This window comes from Puma concolor, chromosome C1 (genome assembly GCF_028749965.1).
Source record: "Puma concolor isolate L17-30 chromosome C1, mPumCon1.1.hap2, whole genome shotgun sequence".
Taxonomy (NCBI): Eukaryota; Metazoa; Chordata; class Mammalia; order Carnivora; family Felidae; genus Puma; species Puma concolor.
Window position 1 is genome coordinate 34,604,465 of NC_141674.1, and position 14,748 is coordinate 34,619,212.

Below are 14,748 nucleotides of genomic sequence, written 5' to 3' on the forward strand. Positions count from 1 at the left end.
TATGTCCAAGGAAAAGCAAGGAGGCCAGTGCAGTTAGTGGAAGAATATTAGATGAAGTCAGGTAAGGGGCATGGGAAGCCGCACTGGGAGAGGCCTAGTGGGCCATTATAAGGACTGTGGCTTTTATTCCAAGTGAAATGGCATTTTAAACCAAAGAGTGACATGATCTGAAGTTTCATGACATGAACTGAGTGACATGATCTGAAGGATCACCAGGGCAACCGGGAAGCCCAGAGCAGGTTATCACCCTGCCTCTGGGTTAGGGAAGGCTTCCTGACAGGGCTTTCCGGGGACCAGTAGGTGTTAGCTGGGCAACGGGATGAGCACGAAGAAGAGTGCTCCAGGCAGAAGAAAGCATGAGCAAGGTGAGAAAGCATGACACTCTCACGGAACTGGGTAGGACGACAATGGAGGGGGCCCAGGGGATCCAAGCAATGGCTTGGAGGATAAGCTAGAGAGGCTCAAGAGCAGGCTCCGGTGTATTGGAGGGCTGGTGGGCCGATCTGGGACTGAATGTCAGAGCTGAGGAGGCGCAGATTTGGAGAGACGCGACAGGGACCACCTAGAGGTCGAGGTACTAATGACGCTAGAGCCTCTTCCGAAGCGCAAGACTACAACAACCACAATCCTCAGCGCTTGCAGTTCCGGCGTCGCCAAGTTCTAGACTGGAGGCGACGCGGCGCGGGGTCACGTGGTGCGGGCGCGTCACGTGGATAAGTCAGGTGACGCTGCGGGGCGGGCGGACAGACTGCGGGGCGGACGGTGGACGCAGGGACGCGGGTTTAGCTGTGGCCCCACGGACCCGAGCCCCGCCGTCGTTGCCGCCATGACGGGGCTAGCGCTGCTCTACTCCGGGGTCTTCGTGGCCTTTTGGGCCTGCATGCTCGTCGTGGGTGAGGCCGGGCCCTGGCGGGCGGGGCCGACATCCAGTCCGAGCTGGTGGGGTTAGAGCCCAGAGGGAGAAGTGGAGTCCCGGGAATGCTGGGCCCCTATGCTGGCCCTGTGCCTGAGGCTCGAGGACTTGCCTCATGCCTGTTGGGGCTTCTGACCCTGACAGAGGAGAGCCAGATCACCAGCTCCTTGAAGGAGGGGCGCGGGCGGTGGGAGGTAGGGGCCGCGAGAGCAGCCCCGGTCCCTCTCGGTCACTACCACCTCCTCCCCCCGTCTCACTGCTGCCGCCCCTCGCTTGCTCCTGATGGGCCTGCTTGGGTCACGAGCCGACTGTTCCAGTTCCTCTTTTCCCGGTCGTTTTGCCCTCCCCCACCCACAGCTTGTTGGGTAAACAGCGGCTCAGACTGGGCTGGTGGAATCTGGTGTTCTCGGCCAGAGCTTCTGCTCCCTTCTTTTCTCAGAGTGTCCAGGTCTGCCAGTAGCTGCCGGTGGAGGGACTTGGTCTGGGAGGAGGAGTCACCGGGCGGGGGCATATGGTACTGAGGGAGTGGCAGAAAATGGAGGCCTGAGCAGAGGGATTTGAATAGATAGCCGCGCTTTGACACGAAAGCCAGCTTGAGGACTCTCCCTTGACCTAGGTGTAGGCAGACCTTCGAGGAGATGGCACATCAGCCGGGCAGCAATTTCTTGTCTAAGTTGAGAAGCTTCTCTTTGGAGAGCCGTCTCTAACCACCCCCCCCCCCTTTTTTTTTCTCTCACTGCTGCAGGAATCTGCTACACCATTTTTGACTTGGGTTTCCGCTTTGATGTGGCATGGTAAGGGAGGGCAGGGAGAGGATTCCCCTAGGAGCTTTTCTGCAGCCTTTCGTCTCTGACCTAAGGCCTCTACTCCACCCCATCCCCAGCTACCTGCGATATGGACCTTTGGGAGATATGAAATGTTTTGTCCCAACATCTAGGACCGGGGGGTTTGGGGGGTTGGGGGCTGGATTTCGTGCCCACTTCTTCACTGGGGCTGAAATTGCTTTCCTCCCTGTTTCCACACCAGGTTCCTGACTGAGACTTCCCCCTTCATGTGGTCAAACTTGGGCATTGGTCTGGCTATCTCCCTGTCTGTGGTTGGGGCAGCATGGTGAGTGTTGGGGTGGTGGGACTGGGGGGAGGGGCTGAGTCATAGCAGGTGGTCATTGGGTCCTTAGTCATCCTGGGGTCAGTGACAAGCTTGGGCTCTGCTCATCAGTTTCTTATCCTTCTACCAGGGGCATCTATATTACTGGCTCTTCTATCATTGGGGGAGGGGTGAAGGCCCCCAGGATCAAGACCAAGAACCTGGTCAGGTAAGTGTAGGGCCTTTGGATGGTTGTCAGAACCAGCTGCATTGTGAGCTGCATATTTGTTTGACCTGACATGCTGCTCCTGACCAGCCCCCAATGGGGTGGGGTATCAGTGGGGGAAATGGTGGCTGGGGACTCTCTGGGGACAAAGGTTGGTTTCTTTCTAATCTTTCTCCTCTCCATCCCCATGCCCACCACTACCACTACCAGCATCATCTTCTGTGAGGCTGTGGCCATCTATGGCATCATCATGGCAATTGTGATTAGCAACATGGCTGAGGTATGGAGAACCAGGGTAGGGTGGGCATCTATTCCAGTGTGTTGGGTACAATGCTTAGTGATATTGAGGGAGGGGGAGTGGCATAAGGAGTGGTTTCGGATTACTTTTCTGTCTCCCACAGCCTTTCAGTGCCACTGACCCCCAGGCCATTGGACATCGAAACTACCATGCAGGTAGGTGGATGTGTGAAGGAAAACAAGCTGGGGCTTCATGTCTGTTTCCCCCCCTTCCATGGCCCAGCTTAGACTTATTTCGATAGTCTCTCACTTTGTTTGGCCTGCTTTGCCGAGTTGGGGGTGGTGACTGGCCCCATTAGTCCATCTTGGGCCCTTGTCTTCCTCTCCCCTTGTGCCTGGCTTGGCCTCAATACTCTCTTTCCATCCCCCCAGGCTACTCCATGTTTGGGGCAGGCCTCACAGTGGGCCTGTCTAATCTCTTCTGTGGAGTCTGCGTGGGCATCGTGGGCAGTGGAGCTGCCCTGGCTGATGCACAGAACCCCAGCCTCTTTGTAAAGATTCTCATCGTGGAGATCTTTGGCAGTGCCATTGGCCTCTTTGGGGTCATTGTTGCAATCCTTCAGGTGATGAATCCCCTGGGGGAACCTGTGTCCTTGTCCCCAATCCAGACTCATTCTTCCAGAGGAGCCACGGTGCTCCCTTTCCCTCTATAACCATAGAACCCCTGAATAGCTCCCCCCATTTCATTCCCATTTTTTGGTTTCTCTGTTTGAAGCTTTCTAATCTGGTATCATTGATAACTGTAATGTTTATTTCCCTGCTGCTTTGTGTCTTTGTCTTTCATTGAGTGTTTCTGTTCTGTTATTTTTTTGTCTGTTTATTTGTAGTCTAGACTGGGTTGGGATCTTGGCTGTGTGTCAGTCTGTCTTGGTGTGTTTGACTATGTTTCTCAGGTCTTGTGTGTATGTATGATGTCAGTAGGACAGCATGTCTGAATTCTGTGCATCTTGTCTTTGACAATGTGTAAGCGTGGCTAAGGATCAGCCTGATGGTCTGAATGTGACTGAGTGCTTAGCTGGGTTGACTCTTGGTGACTGGTCCTGTCCATATGCCACTTCTCTCCATCTCTCTGTCCCACGCCTAACTCTGTGGTTGTCTGAATGTCCTTGTTCATCTGTGTTTGTCACAGCATGCCCATCCTGGTCTAGTCATCCATCTGTTGTGGTCTGTCCATCCTGCCATGGGTTTGCTAGGCCTGATCTGTCATTTGTCACTGTTTTATCTATTGCTCTGCCTCTGTCTGATTTCTCCTGTTCTTCTTTTGCAGACCTCGAGAGTGAAGATGGGTGACTAGATGATCTGTATGGGTGGGGCTGTGTCCCACTCTTATTTATTTGTGGTTTTCCTGGGACAGCTGGAGCTGTCATCCTTGGCCTTTCAGGGGGCTTGTGTTCAAGAGCCCTCCCTGCAATCACTTGTCAACTCGGAAGCACTGCCTGGCTGGAGCCTCAGTGTGGGAAGTGGGTCACTGATGACCGTGTGCAGCTGTGCACCTGTGTCCCACCTCCACCCCTAACCCATTTTCCCGGTGTTTGTGAAATAAACGTGGTATTTGTCTGGGTCAGTGCCGCCTCTGTTGCCTTCCTTTGCTACTTTCTTTCAGGGAGGGAGGGTAAACGGGCCTGTAGGCCTCAACCTAATGTCAGCCTCTTGGCACTTTTCTGGTTCATACACAGTCTGTACTCTGGACAGAACTAGTTCCTGGGTGGGGAGGTATGGTGCTGGGCTAAGGACTCTAGCCCTGAACATCCTTATTGAAAGGAACAAGGGAGTCTGGGGATATGGACCCAGGTGATTGTGCAGGGGAAGGGTCTGTCCTTAGTCCCATGTCTTCAAGGTTTTGTCTAAGCCCAGATGAGCCATCTGCTTACCTGGCTCTACCCTCCGGCATCCATCACCCTCTACCCCTCTGGAGCTTGGAGCCCATTCATTTGCCTCTGCCTATCCCAGTGCCATCCCCTGCCAGTAATAAATTTGAATCCTTGTTCCCAGGGCCCTGTCCAGTTCCTCCCACTTCCGTGCAGTCTCTTAACCAACCTCCTGTTACCCTAGAAGCCCCTGCCACACACGTCTGTCCTCGCCTTTAAGGGTCCTGCCCAGCTGGCGGCCTTTAATCCTGTTCCTATCGATGAATTGACAAATCCCTAACCTCCCTGTTTGTGTCGCCTAACTTCCAGGCCCCCTTCTTCGGCGGAGTTCGAGCTCCAGCCCACACCCACCCCGAAATGGGTTTGACCCACCCACACCGCCCCATCCAGGCCCCGAATCCAACCTCTGGAGTGACCTTACCGATGTCCGCCCCTCTCCGGTCCCTCGCCACCCCCGGCCCCTCGCTCCGCCGCGCTTGGCCGCCGGCGGGAGGGGCGGGTGGCGGAGGCGCGCGGCGGGTGCGGGCGCGCTGGAGGCGGGGGCCGCGAGGGCGCGCGCGCGGGCGCGCCGGCCGGGCCTGCCCCTCCGAGGCGCCGTAGCGCGGGAGGGAGGCGGCGGCGCTGTGGTCCATCGGTCCTCGGGTCCGTGGGTCTGCCCGGCCGCCCGGCCCCGCCCTGCCCCCCGGGGCGGCTCGGCTCCATGGCCCGCGGCGGCGGCGGGAGGCGGCCCGGGGGCCGCAGGGGCCGCTGACCGGGCGGCGGGAGGCGGCGGGGCCGGGCCATGGGGGACGGAGCCGTCCGCAGCCGCGGGAGCCGGGAACCCAGCCCGAGCAGGAGCGGCACCCCCTGCTGAGCCCCGAGCGCCGGGTGAGAGGGGTGCGCGCGCGGCCCCCAGCCCAGGGCCCCGACATTCCAGACCCGGCCCCGCCAGGAGCGCCCCAAGCGCGGCCCCGCGATCCCCGCCCAGGAGCCGGTGAGAGGCGCCGGCGGTCAGACCCCGGCCTGGCGTTTCCCCACCCCACCCCCATCCCTCCCCCTCGGCTCCCCCCGGACTCTTCTGCCCGCCCCCTGCCAGCCTCCCTTATTGTCCTCGCTCGCCCCGGCCTCGTGGCTCGGGGAGGCGCTCCACTCACGTTTCCTCCTTGCCTCGGCCCCCGCCCCACATCCACGCCCCCCCCCACCCCCCGCCCCGGCTCCACACCCACCCGGTCTTCGCTGCCTCCCCCGTCCCGAGAGCCACGTGTTCAGGCCGCTCTGTCTTCCAGCCCCGCCCAAGCGCACCTCGCAGCCTGGCCGCCAGCCTGACCCAGAACCCCTGCCCGGGAGGGAGGGGTGGGAATGTTTGCACGTGGGGCCGGGCGTCTGAGCTGCCGGGGAGCCTGCATGCATGGCTGTGTACATCGAGGAGCAGCGGCTTTGTTTGTGAGTGTGTGACTCTGCGTTACTGTTACTGTCGCTGGGGTGTGTCTGTGACTCTATATGTAGTTCTCTGTGTGTCCTGAGTGCAGGTGACTTTAGCTGGGACTCCAGGTATCTGTGGTTGTGTGCTGCTGGGTATCTGTGAGACTCAGCCTGCTTCCTGAAGCATTGCCAGAAGTGTTGGTGCTCTGTTGGAACCGCAGCTGGAGCTGTGGCCCAGGCAGACCCTTTCCTGCCTGCTGGTGCTGGACCCACCTCCAGGGCCCATATGTTCCTTCTGGGAATCAGCACGAGCAGTGCTGCGCAGGCGCCAGAAAGTTCATCCCAATCCTTGAGGTCTTAGAGGAGGGGTGTCTCATGCCCCACCCTGTATTTTGACCTCGTGCTCCGGACGGAAGGGAGCCCATAAACATCTCATTCGTATTTGGGCCTCCTGGATGCTGAGGGCCACTTGCCAGCCTGGTCCTAGTTGGCCTGGCCTACTTGCCACTGGTACCTATCCAACCCAACCACTGCCCACCATGCTTCTGGGAAGACTGACGTCATGAGTACCAAGCCCCCTTGCATGGTGGGTACTCAATAAATGGTCTCCCTTCCCCAGACCACGAGTCCACGAGGATGCTACCCTGTGGGGTGTTGTCCTCTGGGGGCGCAGGTACACATATGGGTCTGCAGATAAACGTGTTTCCGTGTTGAGGTATGAACCAGTGTGACTAGAAGTCATGTGTCCATGTTTCTGAGAACACATGGGGGTGTGTGTCAAGTAAGGGCGTGCACCTGAGCGTGAGAGTGCATGAGGCTGTGCTTGTGTGTATGCGTGTCCGCAAGGACAACGAATGTACACCTATGTGGGTTAGTACTCAGGTGTGTGAGGATGTGTGAGTAGTGAGTTGCCAGGGACCGTGTCTGTGTATCTGTTTGCAGGTAGAATGTGAGCCCGTGAGTATCACAGGGTACGAGCAGGTAAGTGTGAGGATGTGGATCTGTGAGTGTGAGCAGCGGGCGGGAGAGGGGTGGGTAGCCTTGCCCACAGGGCCCTGACCTTCTGGGTCTGTTTCTCTCTTCCCCCTGTGCAGGCCGGCAGCCGGATGCCCGGGCCCATCGGGCGGGCCGGCGGCCGCCTGCGGGATGAGCAGACTGCTGGGGGGGACGCTGGAGCGCGTGTGCAAGGCTGTGCTCCTTCTCTGCCTGCTGCACTTTCTCGTGGCCGTCATCCTCTACTTTGACGTCTACGCCCAGCACCTGGCCTTCTTCAGCCGCTTCAGTGCTCGGGGCCCTGCCCGTGCCCTCCACCCAGCTGCCAGCAGCAGCACCAACTTCTCTCGGCCCAACGCCACTGCCCCCAGCTCGGGGCTCCCTGAGGCTCCCAGTGCCCGGCCGGGCCCCACGGCTCCCATCCTGCCTCCCTGTCCTGACTCACCGCCTGGTCTTGGTGAGCCTGCAGGGTGGGGCCTGCCTATTGGGGTGGGCAGAAGACCTGACCATTTTGGTTTGGGGAATGACCCATGGGAGCGCTAGGGCTCCGGGTCTGTCGCGAGAGGGCTGTTCCTGGGGTTCCCTTGCCCCTGGGCTGCGGGAGAGGGCTGGTGTCCCTGGATTCTGACGAAGGCCTGATTCCCGCTACCGTCCTGCCTGCAGTGGGCCGACTGCTGATTGAGTTCACCTCACCCATGCCACTGGAGCGGGTGCAGAGGGAGAACCCAGGCGTGCTTCTGGGCGGCCGCTATACGCCACCTGACTGCACGCCCGCCCAGACAGTGGCAGTCATCATCCCCTTTCGACACCGGGAGCACCACCTACGCTACTGGCTCCACTATCTGCACCCCATCCTGAGGCGACAGCGGCTGCGCTATGGCGTCTACGTCATCAACCAGGTGTGCTTCCTGTGGCCCCAGGCTGCGCACCAGCCACCAGGGAACCCATAAGCACCTGTAGGTGTGGGGACCCACGTGCCTTGTGGGGCATCCGTGGGGTTGGGGGCATCCGTGGGCTCTTGTCTGCCTATGGTCGTGTGGAGCCGTGGATGTACGCCTGGGGCTACGTGTACGCCCATGCACACACAGGAAGGTTTGCGTGTGTGTGAAGAGGAGTGTGCGCATGCGAATGTTGGCACACACACTGACAGGTGTGTGCATGGCCTCAGTGGGGATGAGCCCCATTGTCTACGGTTGATAGGCCCCGCCCCATGGAGGTGGAAATGTAGGGTCTGCTGGCTGTAGGAGATGTGGAGGAGCCCCAGGAGGGGGAGAATTAGACCCTGAAAGAGAAATGGAGTCTGCATCAGGGCCAAGGCCATAGCAGAGGCCTGGGAACTCCGCTTAGTGTCTAAGCCTTCCCATGGGCCTCGCTGGGGCTGGCTGCTGGGGTCTGGGGAGGATGCGATCAGGTCCTTCCCATACTTGGGACTCCCATACTTGGACTTGGATCTCTGTAGACTCCAGGAAGATGGTGTGAGATGAGTTCGAGCAGGGCGCTGTGGGAGCACATAGAGGCCCTGTCCAGCCCTGAGGGATGAACAGGCATCAGCCAACAGACAGACTGGAGGCCCCAGGCCCCAGTGAGAGAATGGGTCTCGTGTGTTCGGGAACTGTTGGCTGAGGTGTGGAGTCCAACGTGTAGGGTGGGTAGCAAAGATGATGCTGGAGTTACTGGTGGAGGCCAAATCCAGAAGGGTCTCTGGAGGCACGTGAAGCAATTAAGCCCCAGGTAATGGGGCACCACTGGAAGGTTCTAAACAGGGAGTGGTGTGTACGTTTCTTATTGGGAAGATTGCTCTGCCAGGGCATCTCCAGGGTTTCTTCTTGGCTGTTTGCCAGGTGGTTGGCTGCACCTGTGAGTGAGAGGGGAGCACAGGAGCTGGGCCAGTCTGGGGGAGAACATGACTCTGAATTCTTTTTTGCATGTGATGAGTTTGAGTGTCTGGGTGAAGTATGAGAGGAATGTTCAGGAGGCAGTTGGACCAGGAGTGAGGCCTGAGGTGCAGAGAGGGATCTGGGAGCCACCAGCATGCACATGGTCCTTAAAACCCAACAACATCCAAACTGCCCAGGGAGCATGGGACCCGAGAGGAGAAAACCAGTATGTAAGGGACGGGTGGAGAAAGGGACAGTGCCACAGAGGCTGTGAAGGTTGGCCAGAAATGTTCAAGGAGCCCCTGGAGAGTGTGGTGTCCCAGAGGCCCAGGAATAAGTGTCCAGAAGGAAGCATGGTGGCTACGTGAGTATTGCCGGGGGAGTGAGGATGTGGACTAAGAAGCGTCCAGTGGATTTAGCAACAAGGTGGGCCCAGCGAGAGCCATTTCAGGGGCATGGTGGGGGCGGAAGCAGATTGCAGTGGGTTGAAGAAGGAATCAGATTTGACAAAATGGAAATAGCCAATTGGAGACAACTCTTTAAAAAACTACTCTGCTGAGAAGGGAAGGCAAAGGTAGGGCGGTGGCTAGAGAGAGGTTTATTTTTCAGATGGGGTAAAACTGAGCGTGCTTATGAGCTGCGTGGGAGAAACCTAGGGCTCCTGGCTGGTGAGAGAGGTCAGAAAGGAGAGCCGATGAGCCAGGAGAAAACACAGAGTTGCTGCGAGGGCTGGTAGGAGAGAAGTGAAGGGCCAGGAGGAAAGAGAGCAAGCGGGGCTAGGTGGTTTAGGGGAGCAGCTCCCACCCCATCAGGCCCAGGTTGGCTGGTGGGAAGGAGGGGCCAGGATTCCTCTTCTTCTTCCAGCAGGGCCCACCCTCTCCAGTCTGGCTCCAGTCTGTAATTTATGAGTTGGGACAGGGGCTCGGGGTCACCTCCTTCCATGGGATCCTCCTCTCTCTGGCCAGAATTTGGAGCTTGGGCCTGCATGGCCAGGAACCCAGCCTCAAGGAGGCCTGGCCCTGCAGCCCTATTTCTCAGGGGACCCCCAGGCTCACTGGGCCATGGCTGCCTGTATACCCTGTGCTTGTCATTTTGCTGGGGAGACCAGTGAATCTAGCCAGGTCCTGTCCCAGTCCCAGAGGCTGCCCAGGGAGTTGGATGTGGATCCAGATGAGCCAGAGGGGGCAGGTGGCTGAGACTTAGTGGCTCAGTCCCCATTGTTTCTTTACCTTAGACACTGGTCATTTGGGGCATTCATTGTTCATCTCATTTTGTGACTGTGCTCAGCAGGGATACAGGGCTGCTCTTTTCTAAGGTTCCCACCAGCACAAAGATGATGCCTGGCATCAAGGACAGGGCTGTAGGGCATGCTGGAATGTAGGGGTGAAAGGAGTGAAATGAGAGCTCTGAATCACAGTTTACCCAGACACTGGCATAAGTGAGGCTCATAGGAAAGAATGAATAATTATGCTGAGGAGGGGAGGTTTGATCAGAGAGGCCTTGCCAGACATAAGCCTGATAAGCAGAGAAGGAGAGCATTCCAGAGCTAACACCGAGGCCTTGAGGCAGTAAAGCCTGGCATGTTCTGGGGCTGCTGAGGAACATAGTACAGCTGGGCCATGGGGTCTGAAGGCAACAGCCAGAGAGGAGACTGGAGCCAGGTCATGGAAAGCCTTAGAAGTCAGGTCCAGGACAACAAGCTGGACTTAGGGGATCCACTCGGAGGGCAGGGGGTAGTAGTAGGCCCCTGGGGACTTCTGGACAGTGGTAGAGTGGCAGGTGCCTGCCAGTCACAGGCCCAGAACTGACCTTTCCCCTGCGCCAACCCCAGCATGGTGAGGACACCTTCAATCGGGCCAAGCTGCTCAACGTGGGCTTCCTAGAGGCGCTGAAGGAGGATGCCACCTATGACTGCTTCATCTTCAGTGACGTGGACCTGGTCCCCATGGATGACCGAAACCTGTACCGCTGTGGTGACCAGCCCCGCCACTTTGCCATTGCCATGGACAAGTTTGGTTTCCGGTGAGGGCTCCTTTCTCAACTGGACCCAGACTCCCCACCCCTACTGTCTGCACCACACCCAGCACCCCCTTGCTTCTGGCCCTTGTGGCACACTCTCCCCCACCCCATCTCTGGCCCTCCCTCTGGAATCCCCTCAGGCCTCTCACTGACACCTGCCCTTCCATGCCACAGGCTGCCTTATGCTGGGTACTTTGGAGGTGTGTCGGGCCTGAGTAAAGCCCAGTTTCTGAGAATCAATGGCTTCCCCAACGAGTACTGGGGCTGGGGTGGCGAGGATGACGACATCTTCAACCGGTGAGTAGGGGCGGGGCGGGAGTAGACCGGGTGCAGAAGGTGCAGCGCAGACTGGGCGAGGCTCCTTGCCCTTCCTGGTGCCTGCTCCAGCCCGTCTGTCCCCATCCCCAGGATCTCCCTGACTGGGATGAAGATCTCGCGCCCAGACATCCGCATAGGCCGCTACCGCATGATCAAGCACGACCGGGACAAGCATAACGAGCCCAACCCGCAGAGGTGACCCCAAGTGCCCTTAATCCCTTACTCCCTAGAAGTGACTCCCCAGCGCCACTGATCCCCAGATGTTTCCCCAAGGCCCCTGGCCCTCGATTCCTAGAGATGACTCCCACATCCCTGATTCCTGTTCCCTAGCCCCCAGCTCAGCCTCACTCCAGACTTCTGTCCTCCTAATTCCGAGAGGTGACAGGAATGTAAAGGCAGGGCTCAAATCATCACCGAGTAGATTACATTCCCGTCGGTGTCCTCACAGACCTCCCTTGTGCCAGAGCAGATGGGACAAGAGATAGCAGGCGCCGGGCACAGCTCCTGGGCCTGGGGACCCAATAAAGGTGGCCTGAGCGATGTGGGGCAGGGCGCGGAAAGATAGTGCTGGCCTCTCTGAGACGGGAGTGGGCTGCTCCGTTTCCGAGGATGCGGCAATATTTGGTGTCTGGTGCTGGCTGGGAGGAGCACCTGAGGGCGCATGCAGTGTAGACCGGCACTTCCTGGCACTGCTTTAACCTTGGTGGGAGGGGGGCCCAGAGCCAGTCCCAGCTGGACATCCCATGTGAAGTTCATTCCAGGGAAGGAGACAGGCAGTTGTAGCACAAGGTTCAGGGCATGTACTGTCCTGGCAGAAAGAGGGAGTGATGGTGGGAGTCCTCCTGGAGGAGGTGATGGTAAACTCGGAACTTGGAAAGGTTATTTATTCAATAGGTACTTGTCACACACCTGCCTTGGGCACAGTGCTATCTTCACCAGGCTAGTGGAGGTGGTCAGTTTGGAAAGGAATAGCGTTTGCAGGAGTCTGAAATGTGAACATGCCGAGAATCTGAAAGTCTGGTATTACAATCTCTGAAGGCTGGGAGTGACAGTAGAGGGGTCAGTGCTGGGTGTTTGGGGTCGCATATCCCAAGATGAGAGTTTCACTTTTGTCCCAGGGGCACTGGGGAGTCACAGAAGGGCTTTAAGCAGGGGATGGGCAGGATGAGATTTGCGTTTGAAAGGATCACCCTTTGAGTTTGAAGAAGGTGAAGGGCTGGCAGAGCTGCTGGTGGGCCAGGAAGGGAGCCGACCAGGCTTGGAGGAATCCGCCGGGCCCAGGGGTGTGATAGGTGTGCGCCTGCTGTGCCCCCAGATGGAGCAGTAGGCTTGTTCTGTTCTGAACCCAGGATATAAGAGTGGGGAGGTCGGTTGCAGCACCAGTGGAAGGTTGACATTTGGCAGGAGCATGAAGCACAGGGCACAGGGAGCTGATGAAAGAGCAGTTTAGATAACAGACGTGGTGAGCGGGGGAGGGAGAAGAGGGGCTGCAGGGCATCCAAGGGAGAGTGCTCGGTGTTGGGATGGTTCCAGAGAGGGATCCAGGCCGAGCTCGGAAGGACCGGAAAGGTCCAAACAGTTGGGATGAGGGTGGGAGCAGAGCTCTAGAAGCACATGCCAGGAGCCTAGGTCCTGTTTCAGGCCTAGGTGTCATCATCAGTTCGTGATATCTGCCTTGGGTGAGGACGTGGCAAGACAGCACAGCATTTCTGGCTTAAGGAACTCTGGATGGTGGTTCCATCCACCTAGTTGCTTTTGCCTCAGATCCCGTTCTCCTGGATTCTTCTTTCACTCACCCTGCATGTCTAAACCATCAGCAAGTCGTGTCCGTGCCATTCCCAAAACACATCTGAGCCCATCCACCTCTCCCTCCACCGCCTCTGTCATTTTGTCTGGACTGCTGCAGTGGCCTCTCACCAGCTTCTCTGTTTCCCCTTGCCCTTCTGCAGTTCACATCCTCTGCCCCCCCCCCACCCCACCAATGGGCTAAAAATCCCTGTCTTCTCACTCGCAGAATAAAAAAACTGCTTCCTCTGACTCACATAGCCCCGCCTCTACATGCTCTAGCCTCCATGCTATTCCTAAGCCCTTGGCCCATTAAGCTCTAACCCCTTGCTGTGCAAATTCTCATTCCCAGTTTAGGGTCAGGATATGCTTACCTCTGCCCGAATGCTCTTCCCCTGCTGTCAGTGTGGTGTCACATGTTCACCCCTTCCAAGGCAGCCATCTTGGTCTCCCTCTCCTGTTTCCCTTAGCACCCGGATGTGTTCCTTGTCTGTTACCTGTCTTCCCTAGTGGAATAGACTTGCCACGAGAGGAAGAACCTTACTGTCCTGTTCATGGCTGTGTCTCTGGTACTTAGAGCAGAGCCTGGCACTTGGGGACTGCTCAGTAAGTAAGTGGTGAGGGACAGGGAAGATAGCACAGAGAAGAGGGGCTTGGGGAGTGAAGATGATGACCCGACACAAGACACATCACATTTGAGGTGCCTGTGGGTTACCCATGTCTGGGTCTAAGGCTTGGAAGAAAAGTCCGAGATGAGAGAGATTTGTGAGGGTGTCACAGTTCTGGATTCAAGGGTTTAAGATCTCTGTTCTGAAGGCAGATGCCAGAGCAAAAGGGCTCCAAGCAGATGACGGGCAGAGGGGGGTGGTGAGAGAACGGAGTCATCCCTGGAAGAAGCCAGGGTGGTTTGAGCCTTAGCCCAGAAATCTCATACTGGGTTTACTGGGTTTACTGGGTAACCCTGATCTGGACCCACTTCCATCTTATCTAGGTTTACCAAGATTCAAAACACGAAGCTGACCATGAAGCGGGATGGCATCGGGTCAGTGCGGTACCAGGTCTTGGAGGTGTCTCGGCAACCGCTCTTCACCAATATCACAGTGGACATTGGGCGGCCCCCATCATGGCCCCCTCGGGGCTGATACTAATGGACAAAGGCTCCCAGTGCCAAGGATTGCCTGCCAGAGGACTGACCTATATAGCCTGGCTGGTGGTTGCTCTATGGGGGATCTCCCAGGACTGAGACTGTGGGCTCTGTTTCCGGAGGGTCTTCAATAGGCCCCCCCTGCAGCTGCACCTGGAAGTTTCAGAACCTACTCTGGGGGACTTCCAACCTGGGCAAGCCCCTCAAGTGTGGCCCTCTCTGGGGTCAACCCTTCTTCCTGCCCCTTCCTCCCCAGCCCAGCCCTCCCTCACCGTCAGGGTTGGGCCAGCCCCTGCACTGCCTCACCGAGTGGCCTGGGCTAGGTCACTCCACCTCTCTGTGCCTCAGTTTCTGCCCCCTTGAGTCCCTCTAGGGCCTGGAAGAGTGGGAGGTATGACTAGGGGGCAGTGTCGCTTCCAGGGGGAATTCTCAGACCTGAGGATCCCCCGTACTCCCAGGGGAGGGGAAACCTTTTTCATTCAACATTGTAGGGGCAAACTCTGGTGCGCCCCCTGCTGAGGAGCAGCCCCAGGAGGGGACCAGAGGGGGTGCTGTGTCGCTGCCCGGGATCTTGGGGTTGGGCTTTGCATGCGGGGCAGGCGGGGCTTAGATCAGTCAGTCAGGTTCTTGCCTCCCTGTCTCGGAGAGAAGGCAGTAGCCCCAGGGCCGGCTCGTTGTTTGTACATTGCACAGAAACTTGTGTGGGTGCTTTAGTAAAAAACGTGAATGGAGCAGCCCCTTTGTCTGCTTGGGGTTGGGGATCTAGGTCCCTTTGTGTGTTGTGGGAGGGCACCTGGCCCAATTCTTCTGTCTGGCCCGGG

At 57.8% G+C, this 14,748-nt stretch overlaps 2 protein-coding genes across 6 annotated transcripts; both read left to right on the forward strand.

Moving 5' to 3' along the window:
* Positions 1–711: 711 nt before the first annotated feature.
* Positions 712–4,086, forward strand: ATP6V0B (ATPase H+ transporting V0 subunit b). Of its 2 annotated transcripts, XM_025926556.2 has the most exons (8): positions 712–893; positions 1,659–1,707; positions 1,940–2,023; positions 2,151–2,228; positions 2,436–2,505; positions 2,627–2,678; positions 2,895–3,085; positions 3,790–4,086. In XM_025926556.2, exons 1-8 carry the CDS (start codon positions 827–829, stop codon positions 3,814–3,816), a joined length of 618 nt encoding a protein of 205 aa, XP_025782341.2. In that variant the 5' UTR covers positions 712–826; the 3' UTR covers positions 3,817–4,086. The 2 variants fall into 2 exon arrangements, with proteins under 2 accessions (XP_025782341.2, XP_086572883.1); XM_086716757.1 differs by lacking the exon at positions 1,659–1,707 and having other exon boundaries at positions 720–893.
* Positions 4,087–4,981: 895 nt separating this feature from the next.
* On the forward strand, positions 4,982–14,661 carry B4GALT2 (beta-1,4-galactosyltransferase 2). 4 transcript variants are annotated; one of them, XM_086716754.1, is made up of 7 exons: positions 4,982–5,363; positions 6,886–7,241; positions 7,448–7,683; positions 10,493–10,683; positions 10,855–10,977; positions 11,089–11,193; positions 13,775–14,661. In XM_086716754.1, exons 2-7 carry the CDS (start codon positions 6,938–6,940, stop codon positions 13,923–13,925), a joined length of 1,110 nt encoding a protein of 369 aa, XP_086572880.1. In that variant the 5' UTR covers positions 4,982–5,363; positions 6,886–6,937; the 3' UTR covers positions 13,926–14,661. The 4 variants fall into 4 exon arrangements, with proteins under 4 accessions (XP_086572880.1, XP_086572878.1, XP_025767887.1 ...); XM_086716752.1 differs by having other exon boundaries at positions 5,120–5,257; XM_025912102.2 differs by lacking the exon at positions 4,982–5,363 and adding an exon at positions 5,595–5,812.
* The last annotated feature ends 87 nt before the right edge of the window (positions 14,662–14,748 follow it).